At 49.3% G+C, this 26146-nt stretch overlaps 1 protein-coding gene across 1 annotated transcript in view; it reads left to right on the top strand.

The window, feature by feature from the left end:
• The window catches only part of Nup154 (nuclear pore complex protein Nup154), a 280785-nt gene extending 265600 nt beyond the window's left edge, over positions 1-15185 (top strand). The window contains exon 10 of the mRNA XM_075703099.1: positions 14247-15185. Within this exon, the coding sequence (XP_075559214.1) occupies positions 14247-15011 (765 nt within the window). The 3' untranslated portion in view covers positions 15012-15185. The remainder of the gene's footprint in view (positions 1-14246) is intronic.
• Positions 15186-26146: the final 10961 nt, after the last annotated feature.

Here is a 26146-nt window from a genome sequence, read left to right as displayed (position 1 = left end):
AAGATCTGCGATCTTTTGAAGGGCGCTTGCGTTGCTCCCGGAAGTGGCCATTTTTTGCTGTATACTTTGATGATCACGAAACTTCGGAATGAGTTCAAAAATTACCGCCTCGCGGGAAAAAAATTGAGCTGCTTGGAAAAAAATATATATAGTTTTCCTCCTTCATGTCTGATGGCGCAATGTGTCTGTAAGCGGCGCAAAAGTTCTTGAAAGCAGCGTTTGAGAACATCGATTGCGGGCGGCCATTTTTGCTTTATACTTCGACAGTTGCGAAACTTCAAATGATGGTTTAACCCTTTCAGGGTAGATCTTTTTTTTGCCATATGCGACTGCCCAGGGTTGATTTTCTTAATTGCAAATTTATATTCTTCAGAGGGACCTCTTTCGAAAAAAAAAAATTATTGTAATTTTTCTAGGGTGACCGTAAAGTGAGAAAAAATATTTTGCGTTGGTATATATGTACTTTTTATTTATGAATAACAACAATAAAAGAAGGCAATCAACTTATAAGAATTAAAAATTTGATGCATTGTTATGTCAGGTCTTCAGCTAAATGCATAGCAGAGACGCTCGATTTGGCATAAAGGGACTCAGGATTAATATTCACTCGTGCACTACATGTGTAATCATGTATAACTAACTCGCCCATCAACACGTGCTCAATACACATAAGGCTTAGAAAATACGCACACAAGAATATTTTGCAAGTGTCAAATGTTCCTGCTCTTACACTAATATTTATGTCCATAGCATAATCGAATTGCGTAGGTGAGCGCACTTGAGAAAACAGTGGTTGTGTGCCTGTCAAAAAAGCAAAACATGTGACAAACTTCCACTAATCTTCATCTTATCGCCAACCAGAGGCAGTTCGTTTTCCCGAGTCTCCAGAAAATGAAAAAAAAAAAAGAAATGCATGCACGGCGGCATCCTTCCTATGCGCACCCCTGTTAGCACTAAACGAGTGAGAAACAGGCGGTCGCCCTTTGAGCGATTATTAACAAGATAGCCATGAGTTTTGCAAGCGTAAGAAGCTGAAACCACCCATAGAACAAAACCTAAACCGCCAATGCACGTGCGCGCTGCCAATGCACGAGTGGCAGTGTATGGACACACCGGAGCAAACCAGCTCTAAAACAAACCGAGAAAGGGAGGCGCGAGAAAAAAATTCCCTGTACAGTCGACTCCCGTTAATACGAAGTTCACGGGGACCGCAAAAAACTTCGAATTAAACGAACTTCCAATTAAGCACAAAACACAAAAAACAGCACTTTATTTGTGGCGAAATCGAGTATTTTCTCTAAGAAAAATAGTCGGTCATCTTGCTTTGCTTCTTCTTGCCGAATCGCGCTGCTGAAAGCAAGTTCTGCAGGCTGTAGATGTGGCGGAACGCTTCTTCCGCGTTACCTTCAGCGGCAAAGAAGCGCTCCGCGAGAGCAAGGCCCGCAGCTACATCGGCAGCCTTAGGTTGCGGCTCGCCTTCAACGTCATCGTCGCTTTCCTGGGTCGCTTCCTGGGGCCGAATAATCTCTACAATTTCGCTATCCGTCAGCGCACCGCACGTTTCGACCGCCTTGTCTACGGCGACGTAATCTTCAAAATTGACGTCCCCGAGAGCATCACCAAAATCAGTGCCGTCAAGCTCACTTGTTGACGCTTCCTCCGCTGAAATTTCAGAGGCATCCTCCGAAGAAGCTGCCACAAAACCGCAAGCCCTGAAGCAGTTTGCGATTGTTTCTTGCTTCACACGATCCCATGCTCGCGCCAACATGTGGATGGCACTAAGCATCCTCGTACTTTGTGGAGCTATCCATACACAAAATCATGCGCTCGAGGAGGTGCCGCCTGTACAGGACTTTAACATTCTTGATGATGCCTTGGTCCATTGGCTGCAAAAGAGCCGTTGTGTTTGCAGGCAAAAATGCGAGGTGTATTGCACTCAAGGCTGGCACATTCACGTGAGAACTGCAGTGATCGACAAGGAACAACACCTTGCGGTTCGAAGCAGCAAACTTGCGGTCCAATTTGCTTATCCAGCTCTTGACGATTTCGGCCGTCATCCACACTTTTTTGTTCGCCTCATAGTCCACAGGCAGCATCTTCACGCCTTTAAAACATCTCGGCTTCGCGGCTTTCCCGATCACAAGTAACCGACATCATTCCATGCCAGTCATGTTTGCCGCGATCAGCACCGACACTCTCTCCTTGCTGCGTTTGCCCCAGCACAGTCGTCGTCCTTGAATGTCAGGGTCTTCTCTGGTAGAAGCCGATAGAAGAGTGCAGTCTCATCTGCATTGAAGATGTCTTCCGGTCTGTATTCGGTGAGATATTCACGCAGCTTTCCGTCCTTCCACGTGGCGCATGTTTCCTGGTTAACGGACGCCTTTTCACCACACACACTCTTGAAAACCAGGTCATGGGGATCTTTAAAGCACGTCAGCCATCCATCTGACGAAACGAAGTCAACGGTCCCCAACATTGCTGCAAGCGTTCAGGCTTTCATCGCAACGATGTCGCCACTGAGAGGAAGTTTGTTGCTCCTGGCCTCCCTAATCCAAACCAGCAGAGCCTTCTCCAACTCTGGGTAAGCGCCGGTGCGCATTCGCTTCCGAGAAGTCTTGAACTTGTCGTTCTCAAATTCATTCATTATTGTGCGCTTGTTCTTGATGTAGTTTGAGAGCGTGTTCGGCTTGATCCCGTACTTCCGCGCTATGTCTTGTTTGTCGGCACTTCCCTTCTCAACTTCCTTCAAAACCTCGACTTTCGTTGCCAGGTCGAGCGTGCGATAAGAGCCACGGTTTGCCATGGCTATAAACTGCGCGACTAGGTACCCCGTGGAACAACCTAGCCTACGAGCTTCCCGCACAAAGGCGCTCAACCAACAAACGCCTCGACATATGGTGCGCACGCTGCAAGACTAATCTCGCACAATCTCGCCACTGCCAGTATGCAGCACTGCGTGCACCTATGGCACCCGCGTGGCCTCCGCGATCAGCTCCGGCCACGCGCGGCAGCCGAGCGTGGCGTCCGGCAGCAGCCGTTTCGCCTCCCGCCAGAGTTGATCGCGGAGGCCACGGCAGCCGTAGCAATGAATAATCGCGCCGCTCCAAGAAGGATGGCGTTGTGGACGGCTGCGGTGGCGATGACACCAACGCGGAGCACGGAACTGTTGCAACACTTGAAAAGTTGCACATTCTACCAAAGAATGACGGTCACCTCGAGGATCTTGGCTGAAAATTAACTTCCAATTAAACAATATCACTGGATGAGGACTTCGAATTATCGAGCGATTTCTTCTATAGGATTACATGCAAAACTGACGGGACCAGCACTTCACTTCTAATTAACCGAAAATTCCAATTAAGCGGCTTCGAATTATCGGGAGTCGACTGTATTTCCACAAAGCTGCAGCACGTGCCAGAAAAGAAAAAGTTAGGAAATTGGCGCACATTTTAAACGTACAGACAGTGCCGTAAATATATGGCATCGACCATTTTGAACTTGTTTGCGGCGCCGTATATTTACGTCATTGACCCTCAAAGGGTTAACATCGCTTCTAATGCAATCAATCAATTCTTTATTTTTATCTCTGCTATCATTACCTGTCTATTCGTAAGCTACTCCCAGCCATGACTTTTTGCCTTGCCATGTGCCGCTAATGCATAAATGCTCCCTACATGCTTCTTTTACCCTTTGCCACTTCAGACTTTCCCTCATTAGCATGCCTATAGCTCTGCCTTTTCTTTACCCAGTTAGTCTGTTGCACCTCTTCCAAGTATCGCAGTTGCGTTTTGGTCAACATGTTCACACTAATTGCTTCGTCATTCATCATCATCATCAGCCTGGTTATGCCCACTGCAGGGCAAAGGCCTCTCCCATACTTCTCCAACTACCCCGGTCATGTACTAATTGTGGCCATGTTGTCCCTGCAAATTTCTTAATCTCATCTGCACACCTAACTTTCTGCAGCCCCCTGCTACGCTTCCCTTCCCTTGGAATCCAGTCCGTAACCCTTAATGACCATCGGTTATCTTCCCTCCTCATTACATGTCCTGCTCATGCCCATATCCTTTTCTTGATTTCAACTAAGATATCATTAACTCGCGTTTGTTACCTCACCCAATCTGCTCTTTTCTTATCCCTTAACGTTACACCTATCATTGTTCTTTCCATAGCTCGTTGCGTCGTTCTCAATTTAAGTAGAACCCTTTTCGTAAGCCTCCAGGTTTCTGCCCCGTACGCGAGTACTGGTAAGACACAGCTGTTATATTCTTTTCTCTTGAGGGATAATGGCAACCTGCTGTTAATGATCTGAGAATGCCTGCCAAATGCACCCCAGCCCATTCTTATTCTTCTGATTATTTCAGTCTCATGATCCGGATCCGCAGTCACTACTTGCCCTAAGTAGATGTGTTCAGTTACCACTTCCAGTGCCTCGCTACCTATCGTAAACTGCTGTTCTCTTCCGAGACTGTTAAACATTGCCTTAGTTTTCTGCAGATTAATTTTTAGACCCACCCTTCTGCTTTGCCTCTCCAGGTCAGTGAGCATGCACTGCAGTTGGTCCCCTGATTTACTAAGCAAGGCAATATCATCAGCGAATCTCAAGCTACTAAGGTATTCTTCATTAACTCTTATCCCCAATTCTTCCTAGTCCAAGTCTCTGAATACCTCCTGTAAACATGCTGTCAATAGCATTGGAGAGATCGTATCTCCCTGCCTGATGCCCATCTTTATTGGGATTTTGTTGCTTTCTTTATGGAGGACTACACCCTGATTCCGTAATGCCTCTATGACTGCTGAGGTCTCGATTGAATCAAACGCTTTCTCGTAATCAATGAAAGCTATATATAAGGGTTGGTTATATTCCACACATTTCTCTATCACCTGATTGATAGTGTGAATATGGTCTATTGGGTAGCCTTTACGAAATCCTGCCTAGTCCTTTGGTTCTTTGGCTGTTCTTTGGCTAGTCCTTTGGCTGATCGGTCTATAATTTTTCAAGTCTTTGGCGTCCCCTTTTTTATGGATTAAGTTTATGTTGGTGTTCTTACAAAATTCCGATACGCTCGAGGTCATGAGGCATTACGTATACAGGGTGGCCAGTTTTTCTAGAACAAACTGCCCACCATCCTTCAACTAATCTGCTGTTACTTGATCCTCCCCAGCTGCCTTCCCTTTTGCAGAGCTGCCTAGGCTTTCTTTACTTCTTCCGGGGTTACTTGTACTTATGGGATGTCAAACTCCACTGGACTATTCCCTCTTCTATTATCGTCATGGGTGCCACTGGTATTGTATAAATCTCTATAGAACTCCTCAGCCACTTGAACTATCTTATCCATATTAGTAATGATATTGCCGGCTTTGTCCCTTAATGCATACATATTGTTATGCATGAAGAAAACGAAGACCAGTGAACGTGCTTGCGGTCCCAGGTGGGGGAAGGAAGAAGAGAACGACGCTGAGTTGATCAACCAGCTGGCCGCTCTTGCGCTCACCTTCGCGACATGAAGTAAATGGTCCCCTTCATCCGTAAGGGTGATAAACGGTCCCCTTCGCGCGTAACAAAGTGGTAGATGTGCGGGGTACCGCTCACAACAACGGAACCGTCACTGCCGCAGCTTCGTCGAAGCCGTCAACTTGCTGGCTTCTCGCCATCAGCCGTGACCGTCTTCGACATGCCAGAAGAAGGAGCCGCTCCGAGGGCAGCACCTAGCAGTCCACTGCCATACTACCGAGTTCCACCCACCTTCGGAGGCAAAGCGGGGGAAGATGCCGACGAGTGGCTCGTCCACTACAAATGAGTGAGCAAGTCCAACGGGTGGGATACAACCGCTCAGCTCATCAATGTGGTGTTCTTCCTGACCGATACCGCCCTCGTGTGGTACGAGAACCACGAGGACGTGCTTACGATGTGGGAACATTTTGTTGACGAGTTACCGGCGTGTTTTGGGGACTCATTCGCCAAAAAGAAGCGTGCGGAGCAGATACTGTCACAACGGGCACAGCTACCAGGTGAGACATGCACAACATATACCAAAGAAGTGTTAAAGCTGTGCAAGGTGGTCAGTGCTTGCATGTCGGAAGAAGATAAAGTTGGACATTTGCTGAAAGGAGTGGCTGAGGATGTGTACAATTTTCTAATTGGAAAGGAGAGCCTCACTTCTGTGTCCTACGTCATTCGGCACTGCAGAACTTTTGAAACGCTCAAGATGCGTCGGATTGCGCCAAAATTTGGTCGGTTGGCAAACGTTACGACGGTTGCCAGTGGTGGACACGAGTCCTTCCTTCGAACATCCGACAGATTGTCCGCGAGGAACTTTCCCGCCGCGAGGAGTTGTTGCATTCAACTGCTGACCACCATGGCGTGTACACGTCACGTATGGCTATGACGGCGCCACATTCGGCCCCTTGGCAACCGATCGCTCCCCAGCATCTGACAGGATGAGAACAAAGAAAAACTGCACAAAAAAGAACAAGACAGAGAAAGAACCACACGACGCAGGCGCAGTCTGCGCTTGTGTCCTGTGGTTCTTTCTCTGTCTTGTTCTTTTTTGCGCAGTTTTTCTTTGTTCTCATAATGTCATACCAACTAGCCCCTCACCGTACGCTTCTAGACTTCATCTGACAGGAGTTTGACAACCCCACTACAACGTCGTGCTCCCCGTTCTCCCTCACCGCTGCGTCGCACCACGTCCCCTTCGTCACCAGAAAACTAGCTAGCGCGGCCGATAGAGGTGACCACTGTAGGGTGAGAAATACAGACAGGAAGCGCCTTGCCCTATCTGTATTTCTTCTTGTGTGCCGTCAATTTTGGCGCTTATTCTATTGAAAGCTATGCACCAACTAGCCCCACAACGTGTTTTACGATAGAGGTGAGGTTTCTGGAGACTTGCTACTGACAGAAATACCTCCTGTGTCGATGCTGAAAAACAAAGTGCGCGTTCTTGTAGATAACGTCCCTGTGATGGCTCTTGTGGACACAGGCGCAACAATTTCAGTCATGAGTGTCTCTTAAACACGTGTTAGGGCGAAAGGTTTTGTTTAAATGGGATGAAGATTCAAGGTTCTGTGGAGTGAGTGACGAGCCGTTGCAACCTATTGGGGTGTGTAGTGCTGACGTGTTTTTGTGAGGCCAAGTTATTATGATAGAGTTTGAAACTATTCCTCGGTCGACCCATGATGTTATTCTCGGCATGGACTTCTTGCGGGAGTGTGGTGCTGCTGTCGGCTGCCGCACAGGGAAGGTATTTATAAGTGGTAGGATTCCATCAGGACTCCTGGAGAACCCTGTAGGTCACGAAACTACACTGTGTGTTCGTGGTGATACGGTCATACCTGCATCGTCTACCGTTTTGCGTTCCCATAGTGTGTTTTGGCACCGATTCCGACAGCTTCGAAGCTACCGTAGAACCGATGCAGTTTAACTGTGTGAAGAAGAATGTGTTGGTGCCACATTGTGTAATGTCGATCAAAGGAGGATGCACTGGCTTATGGACCGTAAACTGTTCTAAGGAGCCCGTTATACTACCAGACGGCATGAAATTAGCCTTCGCCAGGGAACACGCATCCTTATCAGTGGCTGAACTTACAGATGTGCCGGAAGAACCTGATGGCCACAGTTCGGAAACGGCCCTTTTGTCGATGGTAAATAAATCGCTCAGCACGAGTGTACGCCAAACGTTAGTGGGTGTCCTTTGTAGCACGTTTCGGTATTCGACTTCGTGCAGAAGGACAAAATACCTGCAATCCCTGCGTCTTGGAACGCGCCATACCATCAACACAGGTTTGGCAAATCCGATTAGACAAAAGCCATAATGTGTTTCACCATCAGAGCACCAGATTATCAACGAACAAGTGCACAAAATGATGAGAAAGGGATTCGTACAAGAGTCAGCGAGTACGTGGGCAGCTCCAGTGATTTTTGCTAAAAAAGATGGATCTTGGAGATTTTGCGTCGACTATCACCGTTTGAATGCTGTAACAAAAAAGGACGTGTGTCCACTCCCACGTATTGATGACGCAATAGACTGCCTTCATTCCGCCTCTTACTTTTCCTCTGTAGATTTATGATCCGGCTATTAGCAAATTCCGATGCATCCTGATGGACTTTCCAAATTTAATGTGATGCTGTTTGGATTGTGCAACGCTCCGGCAACTTAAGAGACATTTATGGACACTGTTCTGTGCGGCTTAAAGTGGAACATCTGCATGTGCTACCTCGACGACGTCGTCATCTTTGGCCGCACCTTCAGCGAACACAACTCACGTCTGGATATTGTCCTGAACTGCATCAGAAATGCTGGTCTAGTTTTAAACTCTAAGAAATGTCATTTCGGAGACCGCCAAACCCTTGTGCTTGGGCACCTCGTCGACAATGATGGCATCTGCCCTGATCTCCAGAAAACAGCAGCCGTTGAAGCGTTCAGTGCACCACGCTCTGTCAAGGAGCTCCGTAGTTTTCTGGGGCTTTGTTCCTATTTCCGCCGATTTATTCCTAAATTCCCCGTCGTCGCGTATCCGCTGACATGCCTGCTACGAAAGGACAGCCCCTTTGAGTGGACTCCGGAGTGTGGCTCTCCTTTTCGTCAGTTGAAGTTTCTGCTGACGTCACGACCAGTTCTTCCACACTTCAGTCCTTCAGCTCCGACGGACAGTGGCATAGGTATTGGTGCTGTCCTAGTTCAACACTACGGTGACCACGAACACGTGATCACATGTGCAAGCCGCTCATTAAGTAGGCCCAAGCAGAATTACACTGTCATGGAACAAGAATGCCTTGCGGTAATATTTGCGGTTCAGCGGTTTTGTTCTTACCTGTATGGACACCCTTTTACAGTGGTCATCAACCACCACTCGTTGTGTTGGCTTGTGAATCTTCGTGACCCTTGTGGCCGCCTTGCGCGCTGGGCGCTCCGACTGCAAGAATACAGCTTCACCGTCTCTTATAAGAGCGGTCGACGACACGCTGATGCGGACTACCTCTCGCGTATGCCACTTAGCACTACGGACTGTGACGCCGACGACTTCGATCACCTCGTGGCTTCCGTGTCGCCGCGTTTTCCAGACTTCGACTGCTTCAAAGCAGAACAGCAAAAAGGTGATAAATTGACACAGCTACCCGTACGACTGCCTCGACGACAGCAAACCATTTCTGTGTATGTGATAGATTCCTGTATAAGAAGAACTTTTCCAGCACTGGCGCGCATTTTCTCCTAGTGGTACCAGAGAGCCTTCGCACGGCGATTCTGAGTGCTATGCACGACGACCCTAAGTCTGGCCATTTAGGTTCGGCGAGCACGCTCTGCCGGATTCAGGAACGCTTCTATTGGCCTGAAATGCGACAGCCTGTTGAGACGTATGTGGCCAGCTGCATGCAGTGTCAGTGCCACAAATGGCCATTTACCACTCCAGCTGGTCTCCTGCAGCCGATCCCACCTCCAGCAGGCCTTTCCAAGAAGTGGGCATTGACTTTGTAGGCCATTTTCCAAAATCAGCCAAGGGAAACCGTTGGATAGTTGTTTGCATCGACTACCTCACATGCTGCTGCAAGATGGCGGCTGTGCCCTCCGCAACTGCCACTGACGTTTCAACATTCCCGCTGCAATATGTCATCTTGCGACATGGCCCACCTCGCGTGATCATCAGCGACCGTGGATGACAATTCACAGCAGACGTCGTAGAGGAGCTGCTTCGTTTGTGTGAATCCCACTTGCGTCACTCGACACCATACCATCCCCAAACGAATCGGTTTACGAAGCGCACCAACCGAACAATTGTAAACATGCTATCTATGTATGTTTCATCCGACCACAAGAACTGGGATGACATACTGCCTTTTACAGTTAAACCTGGATGTAACGAACCTATATGTAACGAATTCCTGGATTTAACAAAGTTTTTGAATTCCCCAACGCTGCCCCCATTGAAGCCCATGTATTTTCGACCTTGATGTAACGAACGCGTTGCGGCGGTTAGCCTTGATGTAACGAACTCCCAAAGCTGATCAGTCATTACTTTTTGCACTTTTAAGGAAAATTCGGCCGAAGAAATGCTCTAGATTATTGAATATTAATATTGTAGGGAGCCAGCAGCAACGTGAACGCCAGGGATTGCCGCGACCGAGCAAAGTTAGCGATGATGATGATGATGGCGGCAACTAGCGCCGCTCCGTGCCTAACGTAGCAGTCTTTTCAGGCTTTGCTTGTCTAGCGTGACACCAGGTGGCATTGGTATCGGCAGCTGATTTCTCTTTCAGATTTATTTTGTTTCGTATGGATTTGAGGATAAGCATTCTTATTTTGTGATTTTCATTTGTTTCAACGGCTTAGACACACTTATGTGTAACAATTCACTTGAAAAGCAACGCTGATAGCCGGTTCTTTCATTGCCAGGGCGCGGGAAGGGAGAGGGGGAGGGACGATGACGAACGACATGCGCCACTTTTTTTTCTTTCTCTATGGATGCGTTGCATTGGCCATTTTGAGTGTTGTTCTGCGTTCTGCACGTGTGCGTGTGTCAACTGTGCTCTGGTACTGGTTTGTCCGACTTGTTTTGGAGGTGCTAGGCCTGCCTGTCGGCGTGTAGTCGTGCGTCTCCGCTTCTAACTACGTCGTCGGTTGGTCGTGATGAGTTCTACTGCCAGAAAACGAAAAGTTATGTCTTTTGAAGACAAACTCGCAATTTTAAATGCAGTCTCCTCGGGCGAGAAGAAGAAGGACGTTGCCACCCGTTTCAGCATTCCAGCGAGCACACTATCAACGATTTTGAGTGCGGAACACAGCATCAGAAACGCAGTGGAGTCGGGAACAAGCTCGAAGAAAAAGAGACTGAAGCTGTCCACATACACTGATGTGGACAAGGCAGTGTTCACGTGGTTTTTGGACACGAGAGCCAGAAATGTGCCCATAAGTGGCGCGATCTTACAACAGAAGGCAAAGGATTTTGCGTGTATCTTGGGCCATGATGATTTCAAGGCAAGCAACGGGTGGCTGCAGGGATTTAAGAGCCGGCGTGGTGTCGTCGGAAGAGTAATCAGCGGCGAATCTGCCTCCGCAGACAGCGATACTGCTGCTTCGTGGGTGGCTGACAAGCTGTCTGGAATCCTGAGTCGCTTCGAGGCAGCTGATGTCTACAATGCCGACGAGACAGCTCTATTTTATCAGATGCTTCCGGGCCGCACGCTAGCGTTAAAAGGCGATGACTGCCGTGGCGGAAAGCAGAGCAAGCTCCGCATAACGATTCTGCTGTGTGCCAACCTCGACGGCACAGACAAGCGAGTCCCGCTAGTTGTCGGCAAAAGTGCCTGTCCCAGGTGTTTTAAAGGAACGAAGCGTATGCCCGTGAAGTATGTGGCGAATTCCAAAGCGTGGATGACTCGGCCAATATTTTCTGAGTGGTTGAAGGAATTTAACCAGGACGTCAAGCGGCAAGCCCGTCAAGTTTGCCTACTGCTGGACAATTGCTCGGCGCACCACGTCGAAGGCCTGCAGCTGTCGAACATCGAACTGCATTACTTCCCGGCCAACTGCACGTCCCTAATACAGCCCCTGGACAAAGGGGTCATTAACAGTTTTAAATGCTGTTACCGGCGCCGACTAATCCTGAAGATACTTCTCGACATCCGTCTGGAACGGGAGATGAAGATCGACATTTATCAACCAGTCGAGATGCTTGCTGCCTCCTGGCAAGAGGTCAGGGCAGAAGTTATCGCGAATTGCTTTTTAAAGGCCGGAATAGCCAAAAACGCACGGGCTGGTGCCGACGAGGAGGAGGAGGAAGACCTTTCAACTCCGTCCGATGTGGCCGAAGCGTGGAACGAGCTATGTACTAACGGTGGTGTACCCGACGACGTTGAACTGACTGACTTTTTGTTTGCCGACAACGCCGCCGTGCCTACAGAAGAAATGTCTGATGCAGCAGTAGCTGAAAGCGTGCAAAATCCCGATGGCGGTGATGATGGTGCTTGTGAGGCAGATCCGTGTGACGTGCCTACTGCAAAGGAGGTGATGAACGCAATGGACGTTATGCGCCGTTTCGTCGGCTCGCTCGACGATGAAGGAGCTCTACACGATTTAGCTTCTTTGGAGCGGCGTGTTGTGCCTTCACTCGTGCCGAAGAAGCAAGCGGAAATTACGCAGTTTTTTGGTGTAAAATAAATGCTTGAAGGGTGAGTTCACCTTCACGGATATATTGAGCTATTTGGTTTCGTTTCTGCATCATTCGTACGAGCCTTCACGCGAAACCTGCATGTAACGAAAACCTGCATGTAACGAAAAATTGCGAGCTTTTGTCAACTTCCTTATATCCAGGTTTAACTGTATTCCGAACATTTCTCTATCACCTGATTGATAGTGTGAATATGGTCTGTGGTTGAGTAGCCTTTACGGAATCCTGCCTGGTCCTTTGCTTGACAGAAGTCTAAGGTGTTCCTGATTCCATTTGCGATTACCTTAGTAAATAGTTTGTAGGCAACGGACAGTAAGCTGATCGGTCTATAATTTTCCAAGTCTTTGTCGTCTCCTTTCTTATGGATTAGGATTATGTTAGCCTTCTTCCAAGATTCCGGTACGCTCGACGTCATGAGGCATTGCGTATACAGGGTGGCCAGTTTCTCTAGAACAATCTGCCCACCATCCTTCAACAAATCTGCTTTTACCTGATCCTCCCCAGCTGCCTTCCCGCTTTGCATATCTCCCAAGGCTTCATACATTGGCGCTTCTTAATCAGACCTTTTGTCTCCTGGGATAGCTTACCGTTATCCTAATGAAGTTACCACCGACTTCTTTTGCACACTCCTTAATGATGCCCATAAGATTGTCGTTCATTGCTTCCACATTAAGGTCCTCTTCCTGAGTTAAAGCCGAATAGCTGTTCTTTAGCTAGATCCGGAATTCCTCTATTTTCCCTCTTACCGCTAACTCATTGATTGGCTTCTTATGTACCAGTTTCTTCCCTTCCCTCCTCAAGTCTAGGCTAATTCGAGATCTGACCATCCTATGGTCACTGAAGCGCACCTTGCCGAGCACGTCCACATCTTATATGATGCCAGAGTTAGCGCAGAGTATGAAGTCTATTTCATTTCTAGTCTCGCCATTCGGGCTCCTCCATGTCCACTTTCAGTTATCCCGCTTTCGGAAGAAGGTGTTGATTATCCGTAAATTATTCCATTCGGCAAACTATATTAATAACTCTGCCCTGCTATTCCTATAACCTATGCCATATTCCCCCACTGACTTGTCTCCAGCCTGCTTCTTGCCTACCCTGGCATTGAAGTTGCCCATCAATTTATTAACCACTCTTTATGTGATACCTCTCCAGTGGGGTTTTTAAGGTAATCAAGTGAAGTGAAGAATGGTACACCAGTTATCTACTCTACGCATTACATGGCCCACTTAGCTCCATTTTTTCCTCGCAATGTCAAGTAGAATATCGGCTATCCCCATTTGCTCTCTAATTCATACCGCTATCTACGGCGTGCCTCATAATCGGATCGGAGTCTTGGAAGTAGCACATTGTAGTGTTGTCTCCCTTCTGTCCTTGTTCACTGACACTAAATATGCTTTCCGAGTCAGTTTACCAACACGCCCAACAAATTGCAATGCTGAAAACCCCACAATTAAAATTTTTTTTTTTCCCTGTTCCTTCATGTTACGCCTAACATTTTTTGTTCCTTCGGAAAGGGAAGTGCAGTGGAGGACGGCAGAAAACTAGGTGGTGAGACGAAATTAGGAAATTTGCAGGTGCTAGTTGGAATCAGCTAGCGCAAGACGGAGGTGATTGGTGATCACGTCATGCAGTGGACATAAAGATATGCTGCTGCTGGTGACAATAATAATGATAAAACCAACTTCACAAAAATAATCTCGTTTGCTACAAGGCAAAGACACAAGCTGGCTATAACACCTTTTCAAACCAAAAGCAGCTGTTTCAATATTCTTTTTTTTTTCCCGCAAGCTGCCAAAGATTGGAATGGTCTAACAAACATTCGAGTCCTACAACCTACAATAACACTATTTGGGTCGCATTTAGCGTAATGAATGTTCTTTCGCTTTTATTTTTGTGACACTAAAGTGTGTTTTGTTTATGCTGTTTACTTTTTCCTTGCTGTAATCTGTACATGCTATATGTAACATGTATATGTACTATATGTAACATATGTATGTGCAGATAAGCTGAAGAATGTGTGAAATATAAGAAGTGTACAAGCAAGTCCTTGCTTACACGTGTTGCTTTCATGCCTCCTGCAGGTGACAAATGCAGCTCACGAAGGGAACTTCTTGCACCAGCTTGAGGAGAAGCTTGAAGTGGCCCGTCTGCAGGCTAAAGTCCGGGATGCACTGCTACGGAGACCAGACCTGCCGATGGCAACTGACCTGGCTGCCCGCCTTGATGCCGAGCTGGTAGATGTGACGCACCTCTATGGTGAATACGCAGATCCGTATGATCTGGCCGAGTGCAAGCTGGCGATTGTGCGCTCCTCGGGCTACGACAAGCCCTTGCTGGTTGAAAGCCTGTGGCAGAGTATCCTGGAGCGAGAGTTCCATGAGAATGCGCGTCCGGACCAGCTGTCTCAGCGACTGGAATGTTTAGCGCGAGAGTACGCTCCGTCGGAGAAGTTCTTCCCACTAGCCCTCCTGGTCAAGTTCCTGGAACTGCGTGGAAGCCAACATGGTTTCGAGCCTGGCTGGATTCTCGGGCCTTTACTTGGTGCCCACGTGTCCATCTCCAGGCTCAGAGATGCTTACAATGACCTCTACCGAGGAAAAGACCCAGCATTCGCTGAGCGGTCGCTCCATCTGCTGCGTGCTATAGCACGTCTGATTGGACTGTTCCTCGATGGTCGCCACGTTGAAGGTGTCGAGAGGAGGCGCCTGGCCAACAGGTGCCTCAGTGACATCCCAGGCTACCTCATTGACCTGCAGTCAACGGCAGTAGGAGATGAGGCTGTGGTTAGCCTAATAGGCACGTTTAAGGAACTCCAAGCTAGCCTGGACATATATGTGGCAAATTAATGTGTCTCATTCCGTCGACATCTTGTTATTAGTTTATATTTTTTATGTTCTACTGTATGTCACAAGTTTCGACATTTTATAGCATTCGCCAGCGGTGCCATCCGCTGTCATTGTAATCACTGTTGCAAGTTGGTGATGAAAGAGCATGTGGTCAATAAATGTTCAACTTGTTCAGTGGGCCAATATCTCGTGACACTGAAAATGCATTATGCAACAGTACAAGACTTGGCACCAAGCAAAGACAGAATATAAAGATAATTAATTTAAGGAAAGCTGCCGACACAGTCTACAAGATTTATTAAGGCTCATTGGTCTGCTATTCGGTTCTTATTCATAGTGAATGAATGAGTGAACAGCGTGAATGAGGACAGCACATGCATGTGTTGCCTTCCTGTCTCGTCCTCTTCAATTCCTGCTGTCATTCGTTCACTGCAAGCTTTAGCAACATTGTGCGGATTTTCGTGAAGCATATGGAATACTCTAAGACCTTGATATAATGAAGTAAATATGAAATTTGGTTGGTTAGGCTTTATATTCCAATGGTGTATTCTACTAATACAGTTACTCCTCAACATAATGAAGTCTGTAAAATTGGCTATTTGCTTGCGTTTTTAAAATTTCATTGTATTGAAATTCAGTGTTCTTGCAAATAAGTATGGCTGCCAATCAATCTTTTATGGAAGGGGCCACAAAATTTTCCAAATTATCACGCAATTGAAGAAAGAAAACTTGAATTAGAAAAACATTCATTTTGTAGAACATAACATACAAAAATTTGTAGGGACCAAAATACCGGCGGAGCAACTTTTCCTGGAGTCCACGGCAACGGACGGGCGTCCAGACCCACACGAAGGCGCCGGTATTGTAATGGACGTCGCGTCGACCCTGGTTGTAGCGAAGGGTATGCTGTTGGCTCCGGATACGATGCCGAGCAAGCTAGCGTGCTTCTTCGGCTCTTTGTACGAACTTTCCACGTGTTCGCTGGTCGGGCTATTATCTGCCAGAGGTAGCACGGCGTCAAGTGGTGACATAGCATGGCGCCCGTATACAAGTTCGAACGGCGTAAACTGTGTAGTCCCCTGTACAGCAGTGTTATACGCGAAGGTTACATAGGGTAAAATCTCATCCCACGTCTTGTGCTCTACGTCGATATACATGGAAAGCATATCAGCCAGCGTTCTGTTCAGACGTTCAGTTAATCCATTGGTTTGAGGATGATACGCAGTGCTCCTGCGGTGAGAGTAATGCTTCAGCTGGAGAACGTCCTCCATAAGTTCGGCTGTAAATGCTGCACCGCGGTCGGTGATGAGAAGAGACGGTGCACCATGTCGTAGGACGACGTATCGTATAAAGAACTTGACCACTTCATACGAGTTTGCTTGCGGAATAGCTTCGGTTTCGGCGTACCGGGTTAAGTACCGTATTTCACGATTGTAAGTCGACCCCTTTTTTAAAATTTGAAAGTCTGAAGTTGGGGGGTCCACTTACAATCGAAACCAAAACATGGCCCCGCCAAAAAAAAAAAAAACGATACCAACGAGAGCTACAATGTAGTCACAATTTTGTGTTTGCTCTATGGCCCTACGCGTATCTTCTCGCTATCCCGCGTGTTTGTTCGCTTTTCGGAAAGGTTTTTCAACATTTTTGAGTGTCTTACCATAGAGTTTCTCACTATAACACCTAGAGGGTAATCTGGCGCCACCGTCTATGGGAGTTTCTTAAGGGGGCACCGTGCCGCCATGGGAATGACGGTATATGTGTCTGCGAGGCTCGCGTTGGCTAGTGTTGTAAGAGGCTTCGTCTAAAACGTGGATATGGCTACACAAATAACGCGTTCTCAAAGTAAAATTTTCATGAAATGTTTCCATTCACGCATATTCCATCTTTACTCACCTACAATGCATGACGACGGGAAGAAAAGCAAGAACAGACGACAAACTGTTTCAAAGCGAGCGCGAACCTTGTCGTCTGTCCTCCATCTTTAGCGGCCCGCTGATACTTTTTACGTAACATATGATCGTACGAGCAATAACAAGTTCTTATAGTTAAACAAAACATGATTTTGCGTAATAATAAAACCAAAACAGCTTTTCATGTGCTGTTTTAGTAGAAAATGAATCATTGTGACAGACGGAACGGTGCTAGCCAAGCGCGTCTTCAAGGTGTCCTGTCTCTCCAAGAACGATGCCAATCCGAAGTCACAATATACCGGCATTCCCACGCATACCACAGCGCAGCAGCGCCAGATTTCCCTCTAGGTAATGTAGTGAGAAACTCATGGGGGGTGTCGATAGTTGATGGAAGCGCCGCTATTCCCATTTGCGGCGGCCATGGCGGCGGCACCCTTAGAACGGCGGCGCTTGCGGGGAGTATCGGTAGTTCATGGAAGAGCAGACACCGTTCGCGGGTTTCTCTTTTTCTGTTTAAAGGCATTGGTTTGACCAACTTTTTGACGCGCTCCACTTGACTGCCGGCTACGTGCTACTTCTATGCTTCCCCAGTCGTCATGAGTGCTGCAGGCTCACTAATCTTTCGGCACTCGTTCACAGCAGCGTTCAAGAGGGCTGCCATCCTTTACGCCGAAGAAACAAATCACTGCGCAGCGGGCCGCAATTTCGATGTTTTTAAACGGCTGGTGCGAGAGTGGCGACTGCAGCGAAGCGAAATTTTCACCCTGTGGCGGCAAGTGAGAAATTTCCGACGTGCCGAAGTCTGGACGCTTTCCGGAGCTGTAGGCTAAGTTTGCGGCAGCGTTGCTGAAATGCGTGATCGGTCCCTGCCAGTGAAGTGTGACGTGGTCATGAAACAAGCCCGGACCTTCGCCTTAATTTTAAGGTTCTGCTCCGCCGTGAGTATGAGTGGCTGTCGGCAGAAGAATGCGAAATTACGCCAACCGGACCTGTCTAATGAGCCTCCCTGACGGCTGCGTGTGGTTGGGTGCATTTGGCGTGGGCTGTTGTCCTGCAAGATGTCCTGGTGCGGTCGTTTGCCAAATTTGAAATTTCGCTGGACCACGACGCGCTGTGGGACCGCAGCAACGATGACGATGGCAGCACTAGTGAAGACGAGTAGTCCAGTGACCATGTCAGCTACTAATAAATTTTCGTTATCGAATGCGCCCTCGGGTTTTTTTTTTTTTTCGGTCAAGCGATATGGGGGGGTCGACTTACATTCGAGTCGACTTACAATCGTGTAAATACGGTAGTCGGTAGCGACGACTATCCATTTGTTGCGCGATGAGGTCACTGGGAATGGCCCAAGAGGTATCCATTCCTATTTGTTGGAACGGTGCTTGAGGAGGGTCCACAGGGTGGAGAAAGCCAGCTGGTTTAACTGGTGGTATCTTGCGGCGCTGACAATCACGGCATGTCTTGACGTACCGTTGCACAGAAGAAGAAAGCCGGGGCCAGTAATACTTGTGGCGTATCCTTGCTAATGTCTTAGCGAATCCCAGGTGTCCCGCACATGGCTCATCATGGCAGGCTTGCAATATGTCTTCGCGCAGCGCCAACGGCACGACAACGAGGTACGTATTTGGACCGCTTCCGCAGTTTTTCTTGTAAAGGACGTTGTTGTGCAAAGAGTACGATGATAAGCCGCGCACGAGCGACCGAGGTAAGACACCTTCAGCTCCTTGAAGGTGCTCGATCAGCGGCAGCAGCTCGGGGTTAGCGCACTGGTGCTCAGCCATCTTTATGGCGTCGATAACGCCGACAAGTGGCAAGTCATGGTCAGGGTCCGAGGACGTCGTAGGGAGTGGTGCGCGTGACAAGCAGTCGGCCTCACTGTGCTTCCTTTCAGATCGGTAGACAACTGTAATGTCGTACTGTTGTAAGCGCAGGCTCCAACGGGCTAGTCTGCCTGAAGGATCTTTGAGGTTGGCAACCCAGCACAGGGCATGGTGATCGCTGACAGCCCTAAAGGGTCTACCGTACAAGTAGGGTCGGAATTTACCAATTGCCCACACAACCGCTAAGCATTCTTTCTCAGTGGTTGAGTAGTTTTTCTCAGCCTTGGTGAGACTGCGGCTTGCATAAGCAATGGGGCGTTCCGCACCAGCTTGCCACTGCACAAGAACTGCGCCGAGACCCGTATTCCTAGCGTCAGTATGAATTTCAGTGTCAGCGTCTTCGTCGAAATGAGCAAGTATTGGGGCCGCTTGCAAGCGCTTGCGCAATTCATCGAACGACTGCTGCTGCTCGTCCGACCAAATCAAAGGCACATCGTCGCGTGTGAGCCGTGTCAGGCTCAGAAATTCTCGAGAGTCCCTCGACGAAGCGCCTATAATATGCGCACAAACCAAGGAAGCGTTGGACAGCCTTCTTGTCTGTGGGTGGCGAAAACTCGGCTACGGCAGCTAATTTGTCGTAGTCTGGTCGGACGCCTTTAGGACCAACGACATGGCCAAGAAATTTGAGCTCTTGGAACCTGAAGTAGCATTTTTCATGCTTGATGGTAAGGCCGGCACTACGGATCGCCGCGAGGACACTCTCGAGTCGTGCGAGATGTTCGTCAAACGTGCTCGAGAACACGACGACGTCGTCAAAGTATACGACGCAGGTTTGCCATTTGAGTTCAGCAAGCACGGTATCCATCATCCGCTGAAAGGTGGCAGGTGCTGAACAGAGACCGAAGGGGAGAGCTTTGAACTCATAAAGCCCGTCAGGTGTCACAAACGCTGTTTTTTCATGATCCTGTTCATCGACTTCGATTCGCCAATACCCTGATTTAAGATCCAACGAAGAAAAGAAATTGGCATGTTGTAGACGATCCAATGCGTAGTTGATGCAGGGCAATGGATAAACATCGCGCTTGGTGACACGGTTCAACTTTCTATAATCTACACAGAAGCGTAGTGTGTTGTCTTTCTTTCTGACTAACACTACAGGGGAGGCCCACGGGCTTGTGGACTGCTGGATCACGTCGTCTTGGAGCATCTCTTTCACCTGATGCTTGATCGCTTCCCTTTCCACTGGAGACACTCTGTAAGGATGCTGACGAACAGGACGTGCGGACTCGTCCGTTATAAAGCGGTGCTTTGTGATGGACGTGCGCCGTACTTTGGACGACGTTGCAGACTGTTGAAAAACAGTCCGCGAATTCATTCACGAGACTCAGTAGACGGTGTTTCTGATGGTCTGGCAGAGCAGCGTTAACGCGAATCCGTTCTTTCAGGTTGGGTAATTCAGATTGCTGAGACGATGCGATTTCCAATGTGGCAATTTCAGTAACATCAATGATTTCGCGAAGAAATGCGATTGTCGTTCCTCGCGGTACATGCCGCTATTCGTTGGTAAAGTTTGTTAGCAAGACGACTGAACATTTGTTGCGCACCTCACGAAGCCCTCTGGCTATGCAAATGTGGCGCTCAAGAAGTAGAGGGATGTTTACCTCCGCGATTCCTTCGGCGTCGTCCTCCATGTCGCATCGGACAAGGGTAAGCACGTTGCTCTTGGGTGGTAACGTGACGTGATCGTCAGCTACGCGAGGCGCGATGTCACGGTCGTTGCCATTGTTGTTCGCTATGGCTTCCGTAGTAGCGAAGCTGACTCTAGACTTTTTTAAGTCGATGATGGCACCGTTCACTTGAAGGAAATACATGCAGAGTATATAGGTCCTTCGAGCATTCAGGAAGAATAACGAAGTCGCCGATGTACGTGAAGCCCCGAATGTTGACTCGTGCCGTGCACCGGCCCATTAGAGTTATGAGGTGCCCTCCTGCAGTACGAATCTGAGTCCCGGTCCATTGCGTCGAAACTTTGTTTAGGATACGCGCGAGATTCTGGCTCACAACAGACGTGTCCGCACCCGTGTCGATTAACGCCGTGACTTCGTCGTCATCTATGGTAACTGGTACGTCGCAAGATACTGACACCGAACTACACTGCTTTCTTTGCGTCTCAGTTACGTCATCTTGCGGTCGTCTTAGTGGAGGATCTTCAGCGTTCGCAACGTCAGCGACCTCACCTCCGCAGGTCGCTGGACTCAGTTTTCCCATGAGGTAGGGCTGGGTGAGCGACGCCTTGTTGCGCTCGGCGTGAAGATGGGCTGGAAGACCTGTTTCGGGCGGGTGACGGTGACCGGGGGACACGGAATCGTGGGGCAAACGAGGTCCTGGCGTCCGCGAGGTAGACTTCAGTCTCCAGGGGGCGTTCACCATTGCGCGGGCACGGCGCATTCAGTGAAAATCCACGGAGCCCAGCGCGGCGGTAAGGACACGCCCTGTAGAGGTGATCGGCTTCACCGCAATTAAAACACAAGGGCCTCCGGTCTGCAGTGCGCCATACGTCGCTCTTGCTGGTGTTAAGAACGGCCAGCTGCAGTGCAAGTTTTGCCGGCCAGTTGCAACAGTGGCGGCAACTTTCCTGGAGCGTCGCCGCAAACATCTAGCCACGGCGTGACTAAGTCGACTGTGCGTGAACAACAATACGTGCGTCCTCGACTCTCTGTCGCTGGAGCCGAGCTTGATGAAGTCGCCATTGTGGCTAAACGGGCTCGGCGGACCAACTATTGTTACTGAGCCCGCGGGAACGTCTACTGAGACCCCTTCCCACGCGCCGACCACGGCACCAGACAATGGGCAGCCGGCGGGCGCGCTGCAGCTCGGGGAATAAGTGCCCCTACGATGCCGGGTCGTCTCCCCTACGGTGCCTCGTCAACTCGCCTACGGTGCCTCGTCGTCTCCCCTACGGTGCCCGGTCAACTCGCCTACGGTGCTTGGACGGCTGTTTCCGTCACCTGGGTATCGGGGGAGGACCGAGTGTTTACAAACCGCTGTTGTGCGGCTGCTCAGGACACTCTCTCAAGCAGTCACGTTAGACTGATGTACTTTCTCAAGCAGTCACGTCAGACTGATATAAATACTGTAAAAATATAAACTCATATTCCTCGTTCTCAATGAGAAGCGGTCCTTCCCTTCATCAACATCCTCAGCGTGGATAAGTTGAACAACGGCATGGGCCAGCTACCTTCTAATTCATGCCCGACTCCAATCTTGACAACGGATCACGAGCGATGGGATTGAACCCCCAATCATAACAACTGGCTGACAGCGTTGAGATGGACTTTGCGACGTGGTGCTGTGTCTGCGGTGCGTGCTTGGTTCTTGCTTTGACTCTCTAGGCTTCATTTCGTGGTTGTTCTGTTTAGAACAGTAGGGAAGCTAGATTGTTGAGTGTTAGCTAGGTTGTGTTTTGCTAGCTAGATTTAGCGAGCAGGATCAAGGCAGTAACGCAGCAATCATGGAATTAAGGAGACTGCTGAGAGACGAATTGTTGATTGTTGGTGAGCAACTGGGCCTAGATGTACGCAAAGAAATGCTAAAAGCGGAATTATTGGAGCTAATTTCCGAGCAGGACAGTGAGGAAGAAATTGAAATGGGATTGGAACTTCTAAAGAAAAGAGAGAAGCGGGAAAGAGAGAGAGAAGAACGGGACAGAGAGAGAGAGAGGAACGCGATAAAGATCGCGAGTTAAGAAAAATGCAACTTGAAAGCAAACGTTTGGAGTTGTCTCAAGGAAGTGAAGGGGCTCTGGGACGATCAAGTGAGGCAGAATCATACCGCACGGACAGGCTATTAAAACCATTTGAGGTCGGGACCGACATAGGCTTGTTCCTAAGCAATTTTGAAAGGACTTGCGAGAAGATGAACTTCGGCCCGAGTACATGGCCACAGCGGTTGCTGTCTATGTTGCCGTGTGAGGCGGCGGAAGTAATCGCCAGACTCAGTGCACAGGATGCATATGATTATGCGAAAGTTAAGGCTAGTCTCCTGAAGAAATACCGCCTTTCAGCCGAAGCTTTTCGGCAAAGGTTTAGAAGCACAGGCAAGAAAGATAGCGAGGGGTATCCGGAGTTTGCATAAGGCTTAAAGGCCTACCTACTCGAGTGGCTGAAAAGCGCGGAAGCGTACGATAGCAGAGACATGATCATTGAATGCATGTGTCTAGAGCAGTTTTACAAAAGCATTCCTCAAGCGGTGAAACTGTGGGTGCAAGACAGAGGGAATGTAAACACTGTGGAAAGGGCGGCTGAATTAGCCGAAGAGTACGCAACGCGTAGAAAGTTGAACGCCGAGGACGGAAATTGTGACGGTCGAAATGGACCGCGGAAACCATTTCCGTTCAAAAAGGGTTCACACACTAGACGATCGGAGCCTTTATAAGTGGAGGAAAAGCCCGCAGAAAAGAGCGAGGAGAAACTTAACGGAGAAACTGCACAAGAAGAACAGAAAAGAAAATTCGAATCTTTTAGACCAATTCGCTGTTATAAATGCCACAAACTAGGACATATAGCTGTAAACTGCGGGAAGCCCAGAGTAGTTTTTTCCTACGTAGAGGAAAAAGACGAGACTATGGAACTTTTAAGCATATCTTCACGACCTGCAAGTTAATGGCAAACCATGCCGAGTGCTAAGAGACAGTGCCGCCACAATGGACATTGTCCATCCGTCTTACGTGACGGTAGATGACTTCACCGGAGAAGTAGCATGGTTCAAACAGGTTGTAGAAGAACACAGCGTGTGCCTACCCATGGCCAAAGTCAAAATCAGTGGACCATTTGAGGAGCTAGAGACTGAGGCTGCAGTTTCCAAATTTTTGTCACTGCAGTACCCTTACATCTTTTCGAATCGTTCAAATCAGTTACTGCGTGAAAAAGGGCTTGTGGTGAACACAAATATGCCGTGGATAAGCCGCGGTGCTGCCAGCGCGGAACAGAGCCGACCGCAGTCGACCGTAGCCAGCCGGCCGCCGAGAGAGGGCCGGCGCACAAAGAATAAAGATTAGTTGGTACCGAGACTCCAAGCCCCACGCCTCGTATCTGCTTTCCTCGAGCGTGCCAATAATTGGTGACCCGGACGTGATCGCCATGAACGAGCCAAGCGACGCCGACAGCCCCACGGTAGCCGTACTTGATGTCAAGCTACCTCCGTTTTGGACTGGCGACCCGCAACTTTGGTTCGTGCAAGTTGAGCCACAGTTCGCTGCACGCCGCATCATTGCTGACAGCACCAAAAACCACCACGTGGTGGGCAGCCTCCCGCCTGCGACGGCCAGCGAGGTGCGGGACCTACTGCTAACACCACCCGCAGAGAACGCCTACCAGACGCTAAAAGAGACACCTCGCCGACGCCACACTTCTCGCCTACCCGCAACCGGGAATCCCACAGTGCGTCATGGTGACGCCTCGGACGCAGCTGTGGGTGCTGTCCTTCAACAACTCAACAAAGGAGTATATGGCAACCGATCGCTTTCTTTTCTCAAAAATTGACACCCACCGAGCAGCGTTACAGCACTTTCGGACGCGAGCTGTTGGCCGTCTACGCAGCAATCAGGCACTTTCGTCATTACTTAGAAGAAACGGAATTCTTTGTAATGACTGATCGCAAGCCTCTCACCTACGCCTTACGCTCCCTCAAATCTGATGGCGGCACGCACACAGCCCGCGAGCTGCGGCAGATGTCCTACATATCGGAATTCACCACGGACATTCGCCACATAAAAGGAGTAGACAACGCTGTCGCCGATGCTCTGTCGCGCAGCCCAGTAAATGCCATCGCTCACACGGGAATAGGCCTCGCAAAAGTGGCGGCAGCTCAACGCGACGATGACGAACTGCGCCGTTTGCAGGAAACATCGACGTCACTCGTCCTACAGTGGTTTCCTTTGGCCGGAGCAGGAGACATTTGTTGCGATACATCTACAAGTAGCCCTCGACCATTCGTGCCTGCTTGCCTCCGTCGGGAGGTATACGCTTCGTTACACGAGCTTTCACACCCAGGAATCCGGGCGACCCAGAAGCTGCTCACGGCACGTTTCGTATGGCCTGGCATCAACCGCGATTCCCGACAATGGACTCGCGAGTGTCTTAGGTGTCAACGGTCCAAGGTTCAGCGTCACACGGTGACACCGTTGGAGACTTTCCCAGGGCCAGATGCTCGATTCGACCACATACATATGGACATAGTCGGACCATTGGCACCTTGCCAGGGCCAAACGTACTTGCTCACTTTAGTCGACCGTTTCACGCGGTGGGCAGAAGCTATCCCGATTCCCGACATTAAAGCCGAAACTGTTGCTCGCGCTTTTGTCAACCACTGGCTATGTCGTTTTGGTGCACCTTGCTCCATTACAACGGACAGAGGAAGCCAGTTTGAGTCTGCGTTGTTCGCCAGTCTGACGAAACTCATCGGCGCCTCTTGCATCAGGACTACGGCCTACCACCCGATGAGCAATGGAATGGTCGAGAGGTTTCACCGGCAGCTGAAAGCAGCACTTATGGCAAGTGAACATGACTCTTGGGTGGAAGCATTGCCTATCGTGCTCTTGGGCATACGTACAGCGTGCAAGGCAGATATCGGCTGCAGCGCTGCGGAACTTGTCTACGGCACGACGCTACGTCTGCCCGGTGATTTCTTTGCATCTGGCTAACAGCAAGCTCGCATTTCCGCCAGCGAATACGCATCTCGCCTCCGTGACATCATGAACAAGCTTCGAGCTACACCTCCGCGACAGCCCACAGAGAGGAGGACACACGTGAGCAACGAGCTTGAGTCATGTAGTCACGTATTTCTGCGGAACGACGCTGTACGACGACCACTACAAGCACCGTACGATGGGCCATTCAAGGTTCTCCGTCGTGGGCGGACGACGTTCACTATCGAAATGCGGGGGCGGCGGGAAGTTGTCTCGCCGGACAGACTTAAACCTGCATACATGAAAACGCAGTCCATATGACACCCACCTCCAACCCGTCGCCTGGAACCCATACAGAAGTGCCTCGTCCCAGGGCAGCGGTTTCCACCAGGGCGGAAAATGCAGCCACGCCTGATACTCGCACTTACCACACGCGCAGTGGCAGACGTCTAAATGCACCAAATCGCCTCAACCTCTAATCACACGAGTGTTTTGTCGTGTTGGTTCCGTTCGTGTTCTCACTAGGGGGGGGGGGGGGAGTGCTGTGGTGAACACAAATATGCCGTGGATAAGCCGCAGTGCTGCCAGCGCGGAACAGAGCCGACCGCAGTCGACCGTAGCCAGCCGGCCGCCGAGAGAGGGCCGGCGCACAAAGAATAAAGATTAGTTGGCACCGAGACTCCAAGCCCCACGCCTCGTCTCTGCTTTCCTCGCGCGTGC

Source organism: Dermacentor variabilis, chromosome 8 (genome assembly GCF_050947875.1).
Source record: "Dermacentor variabilis isolate Ectoservices chromosome 8, ASM5094787v1, whole genome shotgun sequence".
NCBI classification, from domain to species: Eukaryota; Metazoa; Arthropoda; class Arachnida; order Ixodida; family Ixodidae; genus Dermacentor; species Dermacentor variabilis.
Note: the sequence above shows the minus strand (reverse complement) of the source record. Positions and strands in the feature narration are given on the sequence as shown.